Raw genomic sequence first — 17073 nt, forward strand, 5'->3', positions numbered from 1 at the left:
AAATTTCACGAAGGACGACGAAACATCTTTCAGCAAAATCGACGCTCATAAAGCTACCATCCTGTGACGATGTCATCGCGGGAGAAAACCCGTCAACCACAAAGAAATCAGGAGATAATATAGCAACACTAATCACCCCTAGAAACTCTCTATATCAAAACACAAAACGCTTTGTAAACCAGAATAACATAGAAAGACACCTGGATGACAATGACAAAAAGGAGTATCTCAACATGTTTCCATACGGACCACAATATCGACACGTCTTCAACAATTACGACTCTCCGAGTGTTGGCAGTTGTTGTGCTCCAAATCACAAGTTTTGCATGTTACACCTCGACGACCTGTACGATGACGGGGTTGTCTCACGGAGCACAAGTCATAAATCCTGGGTCCCAATGAGTATATGCAGTGTCTAGTAAGTAATAATAAAGTTTATGCATCTAGTTCATGTGTCTAAACTATATGATTGAACATGATAGTTTCATGTATTTTTAAAGTGTGACCCAAGAACTCACAACAGTATTATGTCGTCATGAACTGGAAGAAAACAATTAAGTTTAGATTCAAAATGATCAAAATTTGGATAATACGCTTTTATCTAAGATGAAAAAATGAAACCCATAACCTTCAAATAAGACAGTAATAATAATAATAATAATAATAATAATAATAATAATAATAATAATAATAATAATAATAATAATAATAATAATAATAATACATGTATATAAATATATATATATATATATATATTGTATATATATAAAGTACTTTTAGGCGAGCGTGTATGTTTGTGTATGTTTGTGTTTGTGTGTGTGTTTAAAAGACACTTAGACAAAGGGGGTTATTTCATGATAAAGCAAATAGTAGTAGTAGTAGTAGTAGTAGTAGTAGTAGTAGTAGTAGTAGTAGTAGTAGTAGTAGTAGTAGTAGTAGTTGTATAGTTAGTAGTAGTAGTAGTAGTAGTAGTAGTAGTATAGTAGTAGTAGTAGTAGTAGTAGTAGTAGTAGTAGTAGTAGTAGTAGTAGTAGTAGTAGTAGTAGTAGTAGTAGTAGTAGTAGTAGTAGTAGTAATAGGCAGTAGTTGTTGTTGTTGTTGTTGTTGTTTTTGTTCTAGTAGTAGTAGTAGTAGTTGTTGTAGTAGTAGTAGTAGTAGTAGTAGTAGTAGTAGTAGTAGTAGTAGTAGTAGTAGTAGTAGTAGTAGTAGTAGTAAGAAAATAGAGCTTTTATATAGCGCAATATCCACTAAACGTGCTCAAAGCGCTTTACAAGGGGCCCTTGACCACAGCAACACGTAACATGACGCTTGTTAAGCGATATTATAATTTTTTTTCCGACAGAGGGCCTAGTACTCATTTTAGACCTAAGTACGGTGAGAGAATAAAAAGCCTTTTCCAAGGACTCAACTATTCACCGAACGAGGCTCGAACCCAGGACCGATCCGAAAGCGAGTGTCATACCACTAGACCACATGGCCGCATAGTCGTAAATATAACTTACATAACTGAATATCCCGAACAAGCAGGCTCTTGGAACTTTACATGTGAGGATAAGACGTAAATAGAATACTATAATTATATCGATCTATCTAATTACACCAATGTTTTACAATTTTCGAGACAAATAAGTTGTACAACAAACATACAAGCTTTGATTTAGAAGCCTACCTAAGATGTGCATTACAGAAACCAGAAAGACCTATTTGAGAAATGACATACAAATAAAACACACACATACATAAACACATATACACACAGATATATACATACACACTCACACCTAACATGTACATTATCCATTTCATTTTTCTCTCTACAAAAACCAAAGGGACATAATCAGTGATAATCTCTTTTCTCCTGCGTTTATATTATTCCAAGATGTCGGGTACCCAGTTTAAAATAGCAAAGTATGACAACCCTTACTTACAAGATATCGTCGTGTAATTAAGTGGGTTACTTCCCCTGTTAAATAATTGCAAATTCAATTCGAATGTAACTCGTCCTCGTTAATATTGTAGAGACACCATAACGTTGGCATAAATGAAAAACATTGACTGCTAACAAAACTCTTTCGCGCTGCAAAAAGGTTCTTGAGTTCCATATCGATTTGAACTCATTAATCAATTACATTGTTAATGAAAAGTATCGATCCTCATTAATTACTACAATAACAACGATATCGACTGAGAATCTCTCTCTCTCTCTCTCTCTCTCTCTCTCTCTCTCTCTCTCTCTCTCTCTCTCTTTCTCTCCACCCACGCATCATTTCCCATGCTCTTTACCTTTGACTATGAGAACAATAAGTATAATGTCAACTCTCGCTTTCTCACGCTTCGGGCAAAATAGACATCAATGGAATGATTAAGTAAACCGATAAAACTACACTGATACAATGCTGTGAGTTATAGGCTGGTAGTTTCTGACAAAGATGTAGCGTGTCGCTTGTTTTAAACATACGCAAATCCCCTTTATTATTACCAATTGTTTGATTTATTGTGTTAGTTTTAGAGCAGTGACAATAATTGGCATTTTGATATTACGTCTTTCCATTGCACATAATATTTATTGTATTTCCTTCACCTACTTCTGAATATAACTCACCAAGCACAGTTAATTCCAGTTACGTTATTTTTGTTCCCTCCATAATACAGGTGATAACGGTGCGATCTCTAGAATAAAATAATTATCAAAGTGACTATTTAGATGGTTTCGTTTGATACGTGATGAAATTTATCTCATCTATTCTGGATTCTACGTAATGTTTCAGCTAGTACCGCGCGTTTTAACTTGTTTTTTGTTTACCGAAGAAGGGTTTTAAGCCCGAAACGTTCCTTCATTATTTATGAAGATGCGGTCTTAATTTAAGCATACAATTAATTGAGAACAGTTGTAGAATATCATAATATAAAATTTATGTATTCTAAAGACATACATGTTGACAAAATTCGATTGTTGAGGTGTGTACCTTAACAGAACTGGCTGTACATTGTTCTACTTCCACTCTTGATACTATTGACCACCGCCCCCCCCCCCCCCCCCCTTCCTATTGTGATAAATGTGATGAATTGCTGTGTAGATCATGTGTAGACGATTCTTTCTGGATACTATCGTTATAGGTGATTACAGTCCACATTGACAGTCACACAGGCCGGTCAAAAACCCATTGGGTCTTCTTTTTTCATCTCGAGAAAGGTGGAGTGCACGCAGCGAAGGCTATTTCGTGTGAATCATAGAATGAAAATTGGAATTGGTGTGCATCTATAGATAGAATGCGCTTGGCCAAGGAGTTCACAACAAGAATGCGCTTGGCCAAGGAGTTCACAACAAGAATGCGCTTGGCCAAGGAGTTCACAACAAGAATGCGCTTGGCCAAGGAGTTCACAACAAGAATGCGCTTGGCCAAGGAGTTCACAACAAGAATGCGCTTGGCCAAGGAGTTCACAACAAGAATGCGCTTGGCCAAGGAGTTCACAACAAGAATGCGCTTGGCCAAGGAGTTCACAACAAGAATGCGCTTGGCCAAGGAGTTCACAACAAGAATGCGCTTGGCCAAGGAGTTCACAACAAGAATGCGCTTGGCCAAGGAGTTCACAACATTGCCATCCGGAAGTATAACGGACCAACACGTAAACTCTGTGTAACCATGAACTTTTATAGTCTGGTTAATACAGTTTAGTGAGAACAACTCACAAACGCGGATGGCAAAAACAATAACAAAGGCCTGAGTGACGTCATCTGCATACTATCTATACCGATGCAAGTTCTGTATGGCAAAAGCGATGTATAAAATACACTGCCGGGTAAATTTCGTGAATTGAAATATGCCCATCCTGGCAAAAATTTCATATATAAGAATCAGAATGCACTGCTGATTTTAAAGATATTTTTTTTTTAAATTTTACTTTCTTTTTGAACAAGCTGAACTTCAAAGATTTTTTTTTCTTTTTGTTTATCCGGCACAATATATTTTGTAACAGTTTCCACCACGACTAAATAAAGGACTGTACAGCTGTAACTGGACAAAACACATTATTTTTTATTTTGCCCAGAATTTCTTATTTTATTTCGAGTATTGGTGATTTTAAAAGAACTTTATATTGTCAGAATGTCTCAAACCTGAGACTAAAAATATTCAAGTCTGAATTGTTTTTTTGTTTTTTTTACAATTTGAGATTAATTTTAATCAATGGAATGAGGTAAAGTTTTCTGGTCAAATTGAAAAAAACAAAGTGTTTTTCTATAAATCAGTCGCCTGTCGGTGGCGGTGCCATCAAGCATGAATCTGACAGGATTACCACAAGTAGAGGCAGAGAGCAGATTTACTCTAGTTCAAAGAACAAAGCCTGAAAGCTAGAGGCTTTAACACTGGCAACTATTATCAAACCACGCTGGCCTGTTGTGTTTTTTCCAATACACTGCCTAGGGTAAATACGGCGGTGATTTGGGTGATCTCCACGTATGGAATACGACATTATTATATAGCGGTAGTAATTGTTTGTGGATTGAGTGGTAGGCTGAGATCTGTAATTCTTTTCAAATGCTAGATTGTTGTCTTATTTATTATTATTATCATTCATGAACCGTGATTTGTTTCGTTTCTTTTGCCATTACAACAACAAAAAGGTATACACGACGAGTTAAACGTTTGCGGACTGTTGTGTGTTCTTATGATTGGATGATTACCCACGTTAACTCTTAGACAAGGTGACGATTTAATGTGCTATCGTTTAATTTGTTTTTGTTTTCCATAACTCTGAATGGATTGCTGTTTGTTTCAGGAGTTGAAATCCGCTTTTAAGAGAAATTGTAAAGTCATGATGTCGTTAAAAATACCGATAGTCTAACGGAATGTGATGACGAACGAAGAGTTAAAAGGTCATCTTGAAGATGATAGCGATTATGTAGGAATCAATGACCTCGTTCAGAATGGAAAAATTCCTAATGGTAAATTACTAACTCGGCCTCAGACTGCCGCTCCGTCGCTTAGAAATTCAACACAGCACAGATTCCAGCGGACCGAGAGCAGCTTGGCAATCATTGGAACTGAAAGTTCTTTCATAGAGAAAGAAGACCTTAGGAAGCGAGTTCAAGCTTTGGCCGGCAACGCTGCCACAAACAAACAGAAAATCAAAGAGAATCTCAAGTCTACAAAGCTCAAGGGATTGAAATTCAGGATAAAATCAGCTGTATCGAGAGTGAGTGAGATTGGAGGAGTAGAACAACAAACCATCCCTGTGGTTGGGAAAGAATTATTATTAACCAAAAGCCTATCTAGTCCAAATTTTAATACTCATACTAACAATAATGGTACCACATCATTAGTCAAAGATATTAGATCAGATAAGACAACAAAAAGTCTGGTGTTTCCAAAGGGTGAGTCTAAAAAGACTGGACTGTTCATTTCAACAGAGCCAATCACGCTTGCCACGCGGCCCAATTCGTCCCTGTCCATATCCAGGAAAATCAGACAGGACCGACCAAAGACCACAGCCTCGGCTGCTAACTGTGCCCGATATCGCCAAAACTCCTCAAGTGTACCTGAAGAGGAGAAGAAGAGTTGTCAGCCGGGCGATATTGATGCTGATTCTGATAAAGACGTTGTCAGAGAAAAACAGAATTCGATCAACGGTATTAACCAATCAGACGATAATAATATAGAAAACCAACCAATAGGATTGAAGACTAGTGACCTACGACTTGCTTTAAATTTGGACAGTGCTATCGTTGATCAAGATAAGGATAAAAATTTGTCATCAAATAGAACTGACCTGATACCGAATAGTCCAAGAATCCATAGAAATGATGTTGATGACGATACTAAAGACACTGAAAACATATATGAGAACATAAAGTCGATCTTGCGTTCTCGCCATGAGAATAAAAGCACTGCAAGAACTGCTCGGTCTACAGCATCGTCAACGTTATACCCCGTTTTACCTTTGGAAAGGGAGCTGCCTCCTGTTCGAAGTCCCTCAGCTCTATCCCATCTACAAAGTCCTTCCTCCGTACAGACTAGAAGCCCATCCGTTTTGTCACAAAATAAGGAGAACAAATCGCCCGAGGATTGCAGACTTCAGCTGAATCCTAATCATTTTTACAATAATTCAGAAAGTCAAGTTGTTGAATCGCTAGAGGAACGTCATGACTTTAGTCCTAATCTCCATGAACACGATGCTGCAACTTACAAAATGGCTACAGTAGAGATGTATGAAAAAGATTTTGTAAGGCAACCTAAACTTTCTATTGCTGACGAAATTAAAAAGCAAAATGCTCGATTACAGGAGAGAAATTCTGAAATTCGACTGAGAGAAAACTCGTCATCACAAAACAAACACAATTTCGGTAAGCACGACGAGGACAGAGACGATCAACTAATCTTGCCTGAAAAAGGTAACGTATGTGGTTCTCCTGGCTTCAAATATTTCCAAGATCAGTTGAAAAATATGAGCAATCAGCCCAACTACATGGGCCCAAAAAGATTAGGGTCAGGTCCCAGAACTTTACATGACACGAGTAGAAAAGGAAGTGGGGATGTTTCACAGAAACCTCAGAGCGAAAGACTTGGACTTGAATACAAAGCTCTTGGAATCAGACCTCTCTCTGACTACACTGGAAAATCTCCTCTAGAGAATCTTTTCGTAGCTGGGGGTTCTTGTACGTATAAAAATGGCGAGCAAGCTGTGTCAAAGGCAGCCGAAAATCTCGCGACACCGGCTGGAGTGTTGAGTAAAGTGACTTTACAGCACGACGCGTCCAAACTGGACACGTCTGAAAATAATGTGTGCAATGAGAATAATGTGAAAGTAAAGGTCAGCTTGACCTATCTCAAGGAAAAACAAGGAATTAACCCAGTTGGGTTCAGATATCGCCTGGATGATTATATCTCCAATGGTCAGATGGGTGAAAATAAGCCAAAATCGGCATCTGTCGAGAAGCCGGATCCAAGCGCCAAGAGAAATCTTCGAAAATCTGCTCCGATTCTTTCCGCTCACATGACGTCATCGGAGTCAAAGGTCAACGATGACGTTCATGAATCAGACGACGACAGGTAAAGCTGTTTTGTTTGATAATGATCTTTTAAAATAGACAAACAACATGAGGTTTTATATAGTGCAAAATCCACTGAAATATGCTCACCAGGCATTACAAGGGTCGCATTAAAAGAAACATGTAGGACGAGACGCTAATAAACTTAATTATTTCGACAGGGACAAGGTTTTGGGCCTGGTACTCATTTTACTCATGAATATGGCGAGGAAATGTAAGCAAGAGACTTTTCCAAGGACTTAATTTTTACTTCGCACAGAGGCTCGAACCCAGAACCTACACATCAAAAACCAAATGTCATAGACCACAAAGCCACAAGTTTGTGTGCATACGTTTATACTCGCATGTCTTATTAATCGAAATGCGTTTTTGAAGTACGTTCTACAGATTAAACCTAGAGGTCTAGATAAAGTCCCACTATAGATGCTATGCGTTTAGCTAAATCATTCATAATATCCGCCAGCCGGGTATAACGTATCAAGACACAAAACTATTTGTAAGCTTGTACGTTCATAGTCTGATTGATACAATTTAGCGAGAATGAATCTTTAAAATAGTTGGCGAAAAACAATAACAAAGAGCTGAGTGACGTCAATTTCGTTCCTTCTATAAAATTTCTGTCCTTGACCTCTGCTATACCTACCGTGACGTTTTGTCGTGTCCAACTCAATGGCTTCGAAACGAAGGCCACGATCGTATCTACCTCTAGTTTATTGTTGTATTTCACATTCGAGCGGAGACAATAGTTTATTGCTCGTTTTTACAGAATGGTACAAGTGTGCAAAAAATCAATCAATATCTGCCAAGGCTGGAACTCATCGGTCAGGGAGTTCATAAAACAGTTGGCAAAACTGCTGAATATCTCACCCTCCACCAAACACCCCCCCCCCCCCCCCCCCCTCGCTAGCACCTTCCTCCCCTCCACCAAACACTCCCCCCACCCCTCCCCCCTCGCTTACATCTCCCACCCCTCCACCAACCCGTACGACAAATTTGGCTCTTTCAGATATTAGTAAATGTCAACACATAATAGCAATGTATACAATATATATATAATATATATATATATATATATATATAATATATATATATATATATATATATATATATTGTATACTTGCTATTACTTATGTGTGCTACCTACCTATTAAACATTTTGCGAACAAGGAGATGAATATTTCAATATGCTCTGTCTCATAATTCAGAGAAAATAATGTTTAATTGTCATTTATTTAGTGGGATAAAAGAACAATATTTGTCTTCTTACCTCATAGTACAATTTCTTTTTTTATATATAAATTTACCCATTTCTTGGTAATTTCCGTGCGTCCGATAGTTTGAAAGAGAGAGAGAGAGAGAGAGAGAGAGAGAGAGAGAGAGAGAGAGAGAGAGAGAGAGAGTTAACTCATTTTCTACTTAGGTGTGACTGCCGGTTTTCAAAATATCCCCCTCAAGCGTTATTCACACATCTATCGTGTGAATAGGTCACGGGTTAACTTTTAATATTGTTTAGAGCTTTTTTCTGTATTGGTAGGTTATAAAACTAAACCCAGTAAATTAAAAGAAGAGAACAGTGCCTAACTATTTAATTTGCCTCTGGGTTTGATAAATCTGAGAATTTGTCTACAAAATGTTATTACTTTTCCATGTGCTCGAGTCATTAGTCACATTTCAAAATGTGTTAAAAATAAGAAGAGTTTTCAGTTTTCGAAATATCAAATATCATTTTATTAAGAAATATCCAATCGTTGGACAGCAGCAAATCATGTGATCGATGACTCGGTTGGACGAAGACCTGAATATAGATCGCTCCCTTTGGTTTTCATCATTGATCGATATGTGCTTATAAACAAGTATGATAATCCAAATATTGTTGTGATCTCGCTGTTGTTATAGAAATTCTCTCAACTCAAACCAAAAATATTCCACATTACAATGTTAAAACAAGTCTATAACTGCGTGCGAACATCATACATACCTGAAAAGCACAGAGACCCTATTCCACATCCACATCGATTGTCTATCTTATCGAAAGAACAGGAATGTAGCAGTTTAATTTTTAACCTAAGCAATTCTATTTGTATTTTAGCATTAAGTATCGTTTGACGAGATTTTTTTTGAAAGATACGAGCTTTCGAATTTACAGAAAAAAAAAACAAATAAAAGGTCAGACTATATGGCTTTAGATGATAACCAGAACCTCTTTACAGAGTTTTCAGTGTTTTAGGTGCATCTATTTCTATCACAAGCAAACTATTAATGCGTACGAGAAATAGCTACTTCAATTTAATAACAGTCTCCGTTGTATAAATTACTAAGCGGGAATTAAACGGATTTATTTCAAGTCTTTTCTAATCTCCGTCACTTGAGTATGAAAAGGTTCATAGCGTGCATACGACATTTGCAAATCTCTAATTGGCGGTGTAAAACGTTTTCTGATTTATAAGTATCCTAAATAATGTTATTGAAATTTTATGATTAGATTTATTGGTTTAAAAGTTAGCGGAACTAAATGCAAGGAGCAGAGGGGTGTGCCTTTGTCTAAACGTGATTATTCACAATAAGAGAAAAATTAATTTACAGAAAACCCTTCTCAATTCATTCTTTAATTTGCTCTCTTCTATAAAAAATAGTTTGATAATGTTACTGTGGAAATGCGTTATATATATACACGTTATATAACACTTATATATGTATATATATATATATATATATATATATATATATATATATATATATATGGATAAATAGATAGATAGATTGATCTATTTTGCAATGTTATTTTAACCTAATTATATTTTCTATGCAAACTTTATTTTACTCGCGTTTATCTATCTATCTATCTATCTATCTATCTATCTATCTATCTATCTATCTATCTATCTATCTATCTATCTATCTATCTATCTATCTATCTGTCTATCTATCTATATCTATCTATCTATCTATCTATCTATCTTTATATATAATATATATATATATATATATATATATATATATATATATATCCATCCATCCATGCCACCTTTTTATCTATCCCTCATTCCATTTGTTTATCAATTTCTCTATTCATCCATCCATCCATCCATCCATCCATCCATCCATCCATCCATCCATCTATCTATCTTTCCATCCATTCATCCATCTATCCATCCATCCATCCATCCATCTATCTACATTTTTTTAAATTTTGCGCACAAATAATTTAAATAACTGGACAGAACAATTTTGAGATATTACCGTTGCATGTGAGAAGACAATAAAATGATGCTATAACAAAGATAATATTGCTGTTTCTCTTGTCATGAGAATGCGGTTTCAATATAACAATTAATTAAAGAGAAAGAACAATTAACTCGATGGATAAAGTTAAGATCAAGACAGTTTACGTAATATGTAGATATACTTATTTAGTTTAATACTAAAATGCCCAACATTTCCATTGTTTGCTTAGCGCTGTTTTCATTCTCTTTCATCATCTGAATTTAAATATGTCCATTGTGTATGGTCCTACATCGTCAACTCGATTTTCATCACTTTGGTCAGAAAAGTTTCCATTAATATTCAATAGGTCGATAGATAAAGATTGCCGCCCACTTTTCAAAAAGTTATTAATTTCAATATATGGGATTTAATACGTCGTGTACATAATTACATGCCCGACAACCGAACGCATATTTATTATGGACTTGATTTTACATAGTTGTAATGGACAATATTTTTCGTTGGTTTGAAAGTATTTCCATCACAACAATAAGCAATAACAATTTTGTTATCAATACACACTAGTTTAAGACTATTTGGCAATTCTAGGGTTATTTTCATCTATTTATATTTAACGTTGAACATTTTTGGTCAAAATGAAATATCTGTTTTTCTTTTTTCGGAGCAGAGTGGAATGGGTACTATCTTGGTCTATTTATATGTTTTTCTTTGTGTCTACAATGAATGTAAATTTCAAAAGACCTATTAAAACAAGATTTATTTTAATCGACAATATTCTGTCCAATACAATTTGATATTTGTTTCCTTCATTAATCGTAATTCAGTGGGATATAATACTCAATAGCAAAGATTAAATTACATTCTTTGTAAAAATGAACCGAAGAAAGAAATACCGTTGACGATAGGCCTAAGGCAAGGCTTGTACTTCTGTAAAAAAAAAAAAATTCTATTTACAAATTTTGGCCAGAAAACTCGTACTTCAAATAATGATCGATTAAAATAGCCCACATCTGTCCAAAAATAAAAACAGCAACTACAAAATAAAAATTTTTTAAAAAACAACCCTCAAACCTGAGAAAATTGAAAAGATGAGGGTCATTTAAATCGCTCGATATTTGAAGAACGAATTTTCTGGCCAATATTTTAAAAATGTTTTATTGACTTTTTTCTCTCAGGGTAGGGCAGATTCAGTGTGTTGTTAATAAAACATAAAAGATCTAATTTCATAATTTATTAGCCTCTTCAATCTTTTTAACTTGTCGAGCTGAGCAGCAAATGAGTTTTCTTTGAATTACTTACAGCCTATTAATAAAAATCAACCTAATTTCTCGGCTATTTATAAGGTAGAGAATCTAATGGTTTACCTATACAAGTCTTTGTTTGATAAACGACTCCTAAAGCAAACGATCACAAGCAGTCTATTGAAAGGAATTGAATAAAGAGAGGAAGGAAAAGGGGCGAGAGTAAACGGAAATTGGTGTGAATGGGGAAATGAAGTTATAGATAGAGGGTCGTTAAATCTTTACCTCTGTAAATTCGTCTGTTAGTTTGCCCAGTAGGCCATGGGCACCGAAATTTATTATTAAAGCAACCATTTTGATAAGAAAGACATTATTCAAGAGCCTATTTGGTCACTAGAGTTGCTTCTGTATGGACTTACATATGCACTGTGGTCTTGTTTCGTATTCCATATCAGGATTATATTATGTGCATGTTTTATCATGATAAACTTTCATAATGTAAATTTAAAAAAAATATAAACTGATCATTCTTTTGCATTTATTTACATAAAATTCGAGATGGGTTGTTGTCATTGAAGCAAATGCGATTACTTCGCGTATGGAGTTTTCTATGTGTTTTATAAGAAATATATAGATATAACGCTAAAACGGTGCAATTTTATACCCGTTTAAAGGAGTCACTAATATATACATCGATATTAATAAATTGCTTCAACATCGATTTGTCCAATACCTGATATAATTTTACACAGTGTTACATCTTTCTCAGGCTTTGAATATCCAACCCCCCCCCCCCCCCCACCCCCACCCCTCTCATACATTCTAGTCTGGCCATAAAATCATACAGGTCGTACTATCGAAATCATAGTGTAAATATGTTTAAGGGTGCTTGAGATTAGGTTTACGACCAAGATAAGTCCTCGGAGACTCATTCCCCATGAGTGCGAGCGCGAAAATCCGGCGTACACCTTTAGCAAGTGTCCGAATCGTGTCCAGCGCCAGCCATGACTTTATTTACCCGGACTGTATTCAGACCAGGATGCCGTGGGGCCAGCAGGAGAAAACGGTATTTTTTCAGGCTCCATTCAGGCCTGGAAAGATGATGAAGAGGCCCAGATCTTTACGATCGTAAGTATGCTCACGTTACAATACTAACGAAAGAGTGAAAATGGAGAGGCTTCGTATGGGAACAAAACAGACAATGGACGTTTCGGGTACAAACCCGTCGTCAGCACAACAATACACAAATTAACGTGGAAAACAAATAAAATGCAAAACATTTTACCCGAAACGTTTATTGTCTGTTTTGTTCCCATACGAAACCTCTCCATTTTCACTCTTTCGTTGGTATTTTCACGATCACCGGCTCCAGACAGCCCCTACCGTTTTCTAGTATTCTCACGTTGTAGATTAGGAAGATTAAATAAAGTGATTGGATTCTAAACAGTCACCGCTTTGTTTCAAGATTGAAGAGTGCCATCTTGAGTATACAATGAATGAAGTTGTGGCCATTCAGCTCTTTGTTATTGTTTTTAGATCGCCAGTCACGTGATTGTTTCTCACTAAATTCTCTCAATCAGACTATAAACGTTTAAGGTTACATATATACATAGCGTGGTGTGCTAGTACGATTAATTTGCCGGGCAGAACTGGTGAGTATTTTTCCTAAACGCCTTACATCAATTCCTACACCTTAGATTCAGAAGTTGTCAAAGAAATTAGAAAAAAAGTGATTGATTTCTGAATATATCTAATCATCATTGGTGTGTTTTAAGATTGAGTTTTTGTGAACTATTGAGCATGTACGTTCAATGAGTTTCAATGTGGAGTTATGTAATCGTATCACGAATTTCGTGCAAATAGGATACACTCTAAAATAAATTTCCCTCGCAAAGTATTTCTACTTAATGCTATTGAATGTTGGTGCTGATTAATTTGATTGCATACAAAATATAAGGTAACATATTTAAATTAGAAAAATTCTAAACGTATCATTATTTTCTTCTCATTAATAGTTCAATGTTTAACAAAAAAATTACTAAATCGATTAATTTTCTTACTAACTCCATAATATAATTCCTGATATATCTGTTTATCTATCTATCTATCTATCTACTTGAACGATTTATCTATCTGTCTATCTATATGTCTATTTATCTATCCACCTATCTATATATCTATTTATCTATCCATCTATCTACTTGAACGATTTATCTATCTGTCTATCTATATGTCTATTTATCTATCCACCTATCTATATATCTATTTATCTATCCATCTATCTACTTGAACGATTTATCTATCTGTCTATCTATATGTCTATTTATCTATCCACCTATCTATATATCTATTTATCTATCCATCTATCTACTTGAACGATTTATCTATCTGTCTATCTATATGTCTATTTATCTATCCACCTATCTATATATCTATTTATCTATCCATCTATCTACTTGAACGATTTATCTATCTGTCTATCTATATGTCTATTTATCTATCTACCTATCTATATATCTATTTATCTATCCATCTATCTACTTGAACGATTTATCTATCTGTCTATCTATATGTCTATTTATCTATCTATCTATATATCTATCTATCTATCCATCTATCTACTTGAACGATTTATCTATCTGTCTATCTATATGTCTATTTATCTATCTATCTATATATATATATCTATCTATCTATCCATCTATCTACTTGAACGATTTATCTATCTGTCTATCTATATGTCTATTTATCTATCTACCTATCTATCTTCAATCAATATATCTATTGATCTATCTATCGATCAAAGGTTATTTTTGAAAAGATCAAAGTGACAAATTAGGAGGCAGACATGGCTTGAGATAAAGATCTGAAAAAGTGTGCGTGTGTGAAACAATGACAGACAAAGCAAGAAAGGAAAATACAAGAATTTAAAAAATAAGTGAGCTTTATATAGTGCAATATCCACTAGATGTGCTCAAAGCGCATTACAAAGGGTCCCTGGTCAACAGCAACATTTAACATGTAGGACGGGAGATGACTCCTGTTAGGCGATATTACAATTTTTCGGACAAAGACAACTCTGTTAACGGTCAGGCACTCATTTTACACCTGAGTACGGTGAGAGAATGTGAGTAAAGAGCCTATTCCAAGGACTCAACTATGCGCCAGAAACCGGCTCTATGGACCTAATGGCTCTGAAGGACTGCTACTTTATTTAGATATCTCAATGACACCCCCCCCCCCCCCCCCCCCCAACCCCCGTTTCTCTCTCTCTCTCTCTCTCTCTCTCTCTCTCTCTCTCTCTCTCTCACTCTCTCTCTCTCTCTCTCTCTCTCTCTCTCTCTCTCTCTCTCTCGCTCTCGCTCTCGCTCTTCCTTTCTTGCCCCCCCCCCCCCCCCCCCCCCAACTTCTTTTTTCTTCCTCTCTCCAAGTATGTGAGTAGGTGTGTCCGTAAGTGCGTGTGTGAATGTGTTTGCATACGTATTTGTGTCTGTGTTTCAATTATTGATGTGGAAGATCCAACACGAATATGTCTCTCTGAATGCTTGAGCTCACTCTTGTGTGGTGTCATATTTTCCAAATGCTAGTCGTGTTTCTTTCTCTCTTTTAATGGTTGAATACATTTTTAAACACAATTTGACAGCTCTCTTTTTATTTTGAGATTACGTTGACTCCAAATGCAGTGCAAACTCGACGAAGGCTTCATCCGTCTTTTCTACCGCCTTTATTTTGATCAATGCGTTCTTAACCAGTTAACTGCCGGAATCTGAAAAGACACGTATTAAAAAATGTGGCCAAAAAACTCGTCCTTCAAATATGAATCAATTTAAATGATACTTATCTTGGCAAAAACTCTCAAACCTGGGACCTTGCGAAGTCTCAGGTTTGACACTTTTTTTTCTCCAAGATGAGTGTCATTTAAATCGTTTGATTTTTAAGGACGAGTTTTCTGGCCAAATTTTTAAATACGTGTCTTTCCAGAGTACAGCAGTTAAGTGGTTCAAGTTGGATTGTCGGTAAAAATTCTCTCCTCTTTTTGGTTCAATTTATTTTGCACGGTATCCAACGCCTAACATTCCTTATCTTACAGCTAGTTATAAAATGATGTGGAATAAGTCAGTCGATCCTTCAATCAATCATTGGATCACAATGATAAACCAATCAATTGATCAATGTACTCGTATTAATCATTGAATAAGTCAGTAAAGAGAAAAATCAACAAACCAATCAATCAACTAATCAAGCATAAAAACCAATCAATTAATCGATCTCTGAATCGATGAAAAACCAATCAATCAGTCGTCAAATCAATCAATCAATCAATCAATAAGCCAATCAATCACTCAGTTAATTTAGAAATCATTCAATTAATCAAATAATCAATCAATCACCGATTGAACGATGAAAACATTCAATTAGTTAATACATTAATTCATCGTTTATTAAATTAGCAAACCTGTACGCTAACAGCAAACCAGTCATCCAACCATTCAATTAGTATATCAACCATTCATTCTATCAGTTAATTAATCAATTAATTTAATATTATATAATCAAGTCAATCAATCAATCCGCAAATTGATTAACAAATTAATCAATCATTCATTAAGACTGATCGTCAAATAAGTTAGAAAATCAATACACTAACAACAAACCAATCATGCAACTAACCAACCATCCCACAAATCAAAAGTCATTCTATCGGTCAATTTATCAATTAATTAAAAATCGATCAGTCAATAATCAAATGAAACAATCAACAAATCAACCAGTCAATAATCAAATCAATAAATCAATAGTTAAATCAGTCGATTAACAAACCAATCAATCAACAAACCAATCAATCAATAATAAAATCAATCAACCAATCAATGAACAAATCAATCCATCAATAATCGAATCAATCGATTCAAACTCAATTAATCAAGAAAACAATCAATCAATCAATAATCAAATCAATCAATCAATCAATGAACAAATCAATCCATCAATAATCGAATCAATCGATCAAAACTCAATTAATCAAGAAAATAATCAATCAACCAATAATCAAATCAATCAATCAACAAACAAATCAATCAATAAAAGAAATCAATCAATCAGCAGAAGAGTGGAGAGTAATTATTGAGTGGGGCGAGTGCTAGCAGGAGGCCCTTCATTTATCGATCTGTATGGCATTGGCACCTGCCAATGACTGCTATTCGATGCTGGTGTGGTGTGCTTCGTCTCGGGCTGTGCCATGGTAGATTGTTGATGTGTTGTGATTGTGTGTGCTCGTCGTGCTGATGGCACACTGGAGATGATTCCTGTGTTTGTTGATAGTGATGCAATTCCCTCCGTCAAGTAAGAATTGTTATAATTTACAATCAAAATTTAAAAGTCATTGTGGTTTAGATAATGTTTTGTTTTATTTCGGTGCTGGGATTGGAAATATTACAAAATACACGATGTTGTTTTAGTGTTTACTGATTTATTTGACCATTTCTTGGTTATATTTTGTCGTAATTAGCAATGCACTATTGCTTTTGTCTCATACATATTTATTTATAAATTACTTTA

The 17073-nt window shown here is 35.4% G+C and overlaps 1 protein-coding gene across 1 annotated transcript in view; it reads left to right on the forward strand.

Annotated features, from left to right (window-relative positions):
* The first annotated feature begins 3736 nt into the window (after positions 1 to 3736).
* Positions 3737 to 17073, forward strand: part of LOC144963167 (uncharacterized) — a 31220-nt gene continuing 17883 nt past the window's right edge. Inside the window, exon 1 of the mRNA XM_078896887.1 lies at positions 3737 to 7049. Coding sequence (XP_078753013.1) covers positions 4855 to 7049 — 2195 coding nt within the window. The 5' untranslated portion in view covers positions 3737 to 4854. The remainder of the gene's footprint in view (positions 7050 to 17073) is intronic.

This window comes from Berghia stephanieae, chromosome 1 (assembly GCF_034508935.2).
Source record: "Berghia stephanieae isolate SIO BIC M18660-M18661 chromosome 1, UCSD_Bste_1.3, whole genome shotgun sequence".
Lineage (NCBI taxonomy): Eukaryota > Metazoa > Mollusca > Gastropoda > Nudibranchia > Aeolidiidae > Berghia > Berghia stephanieae.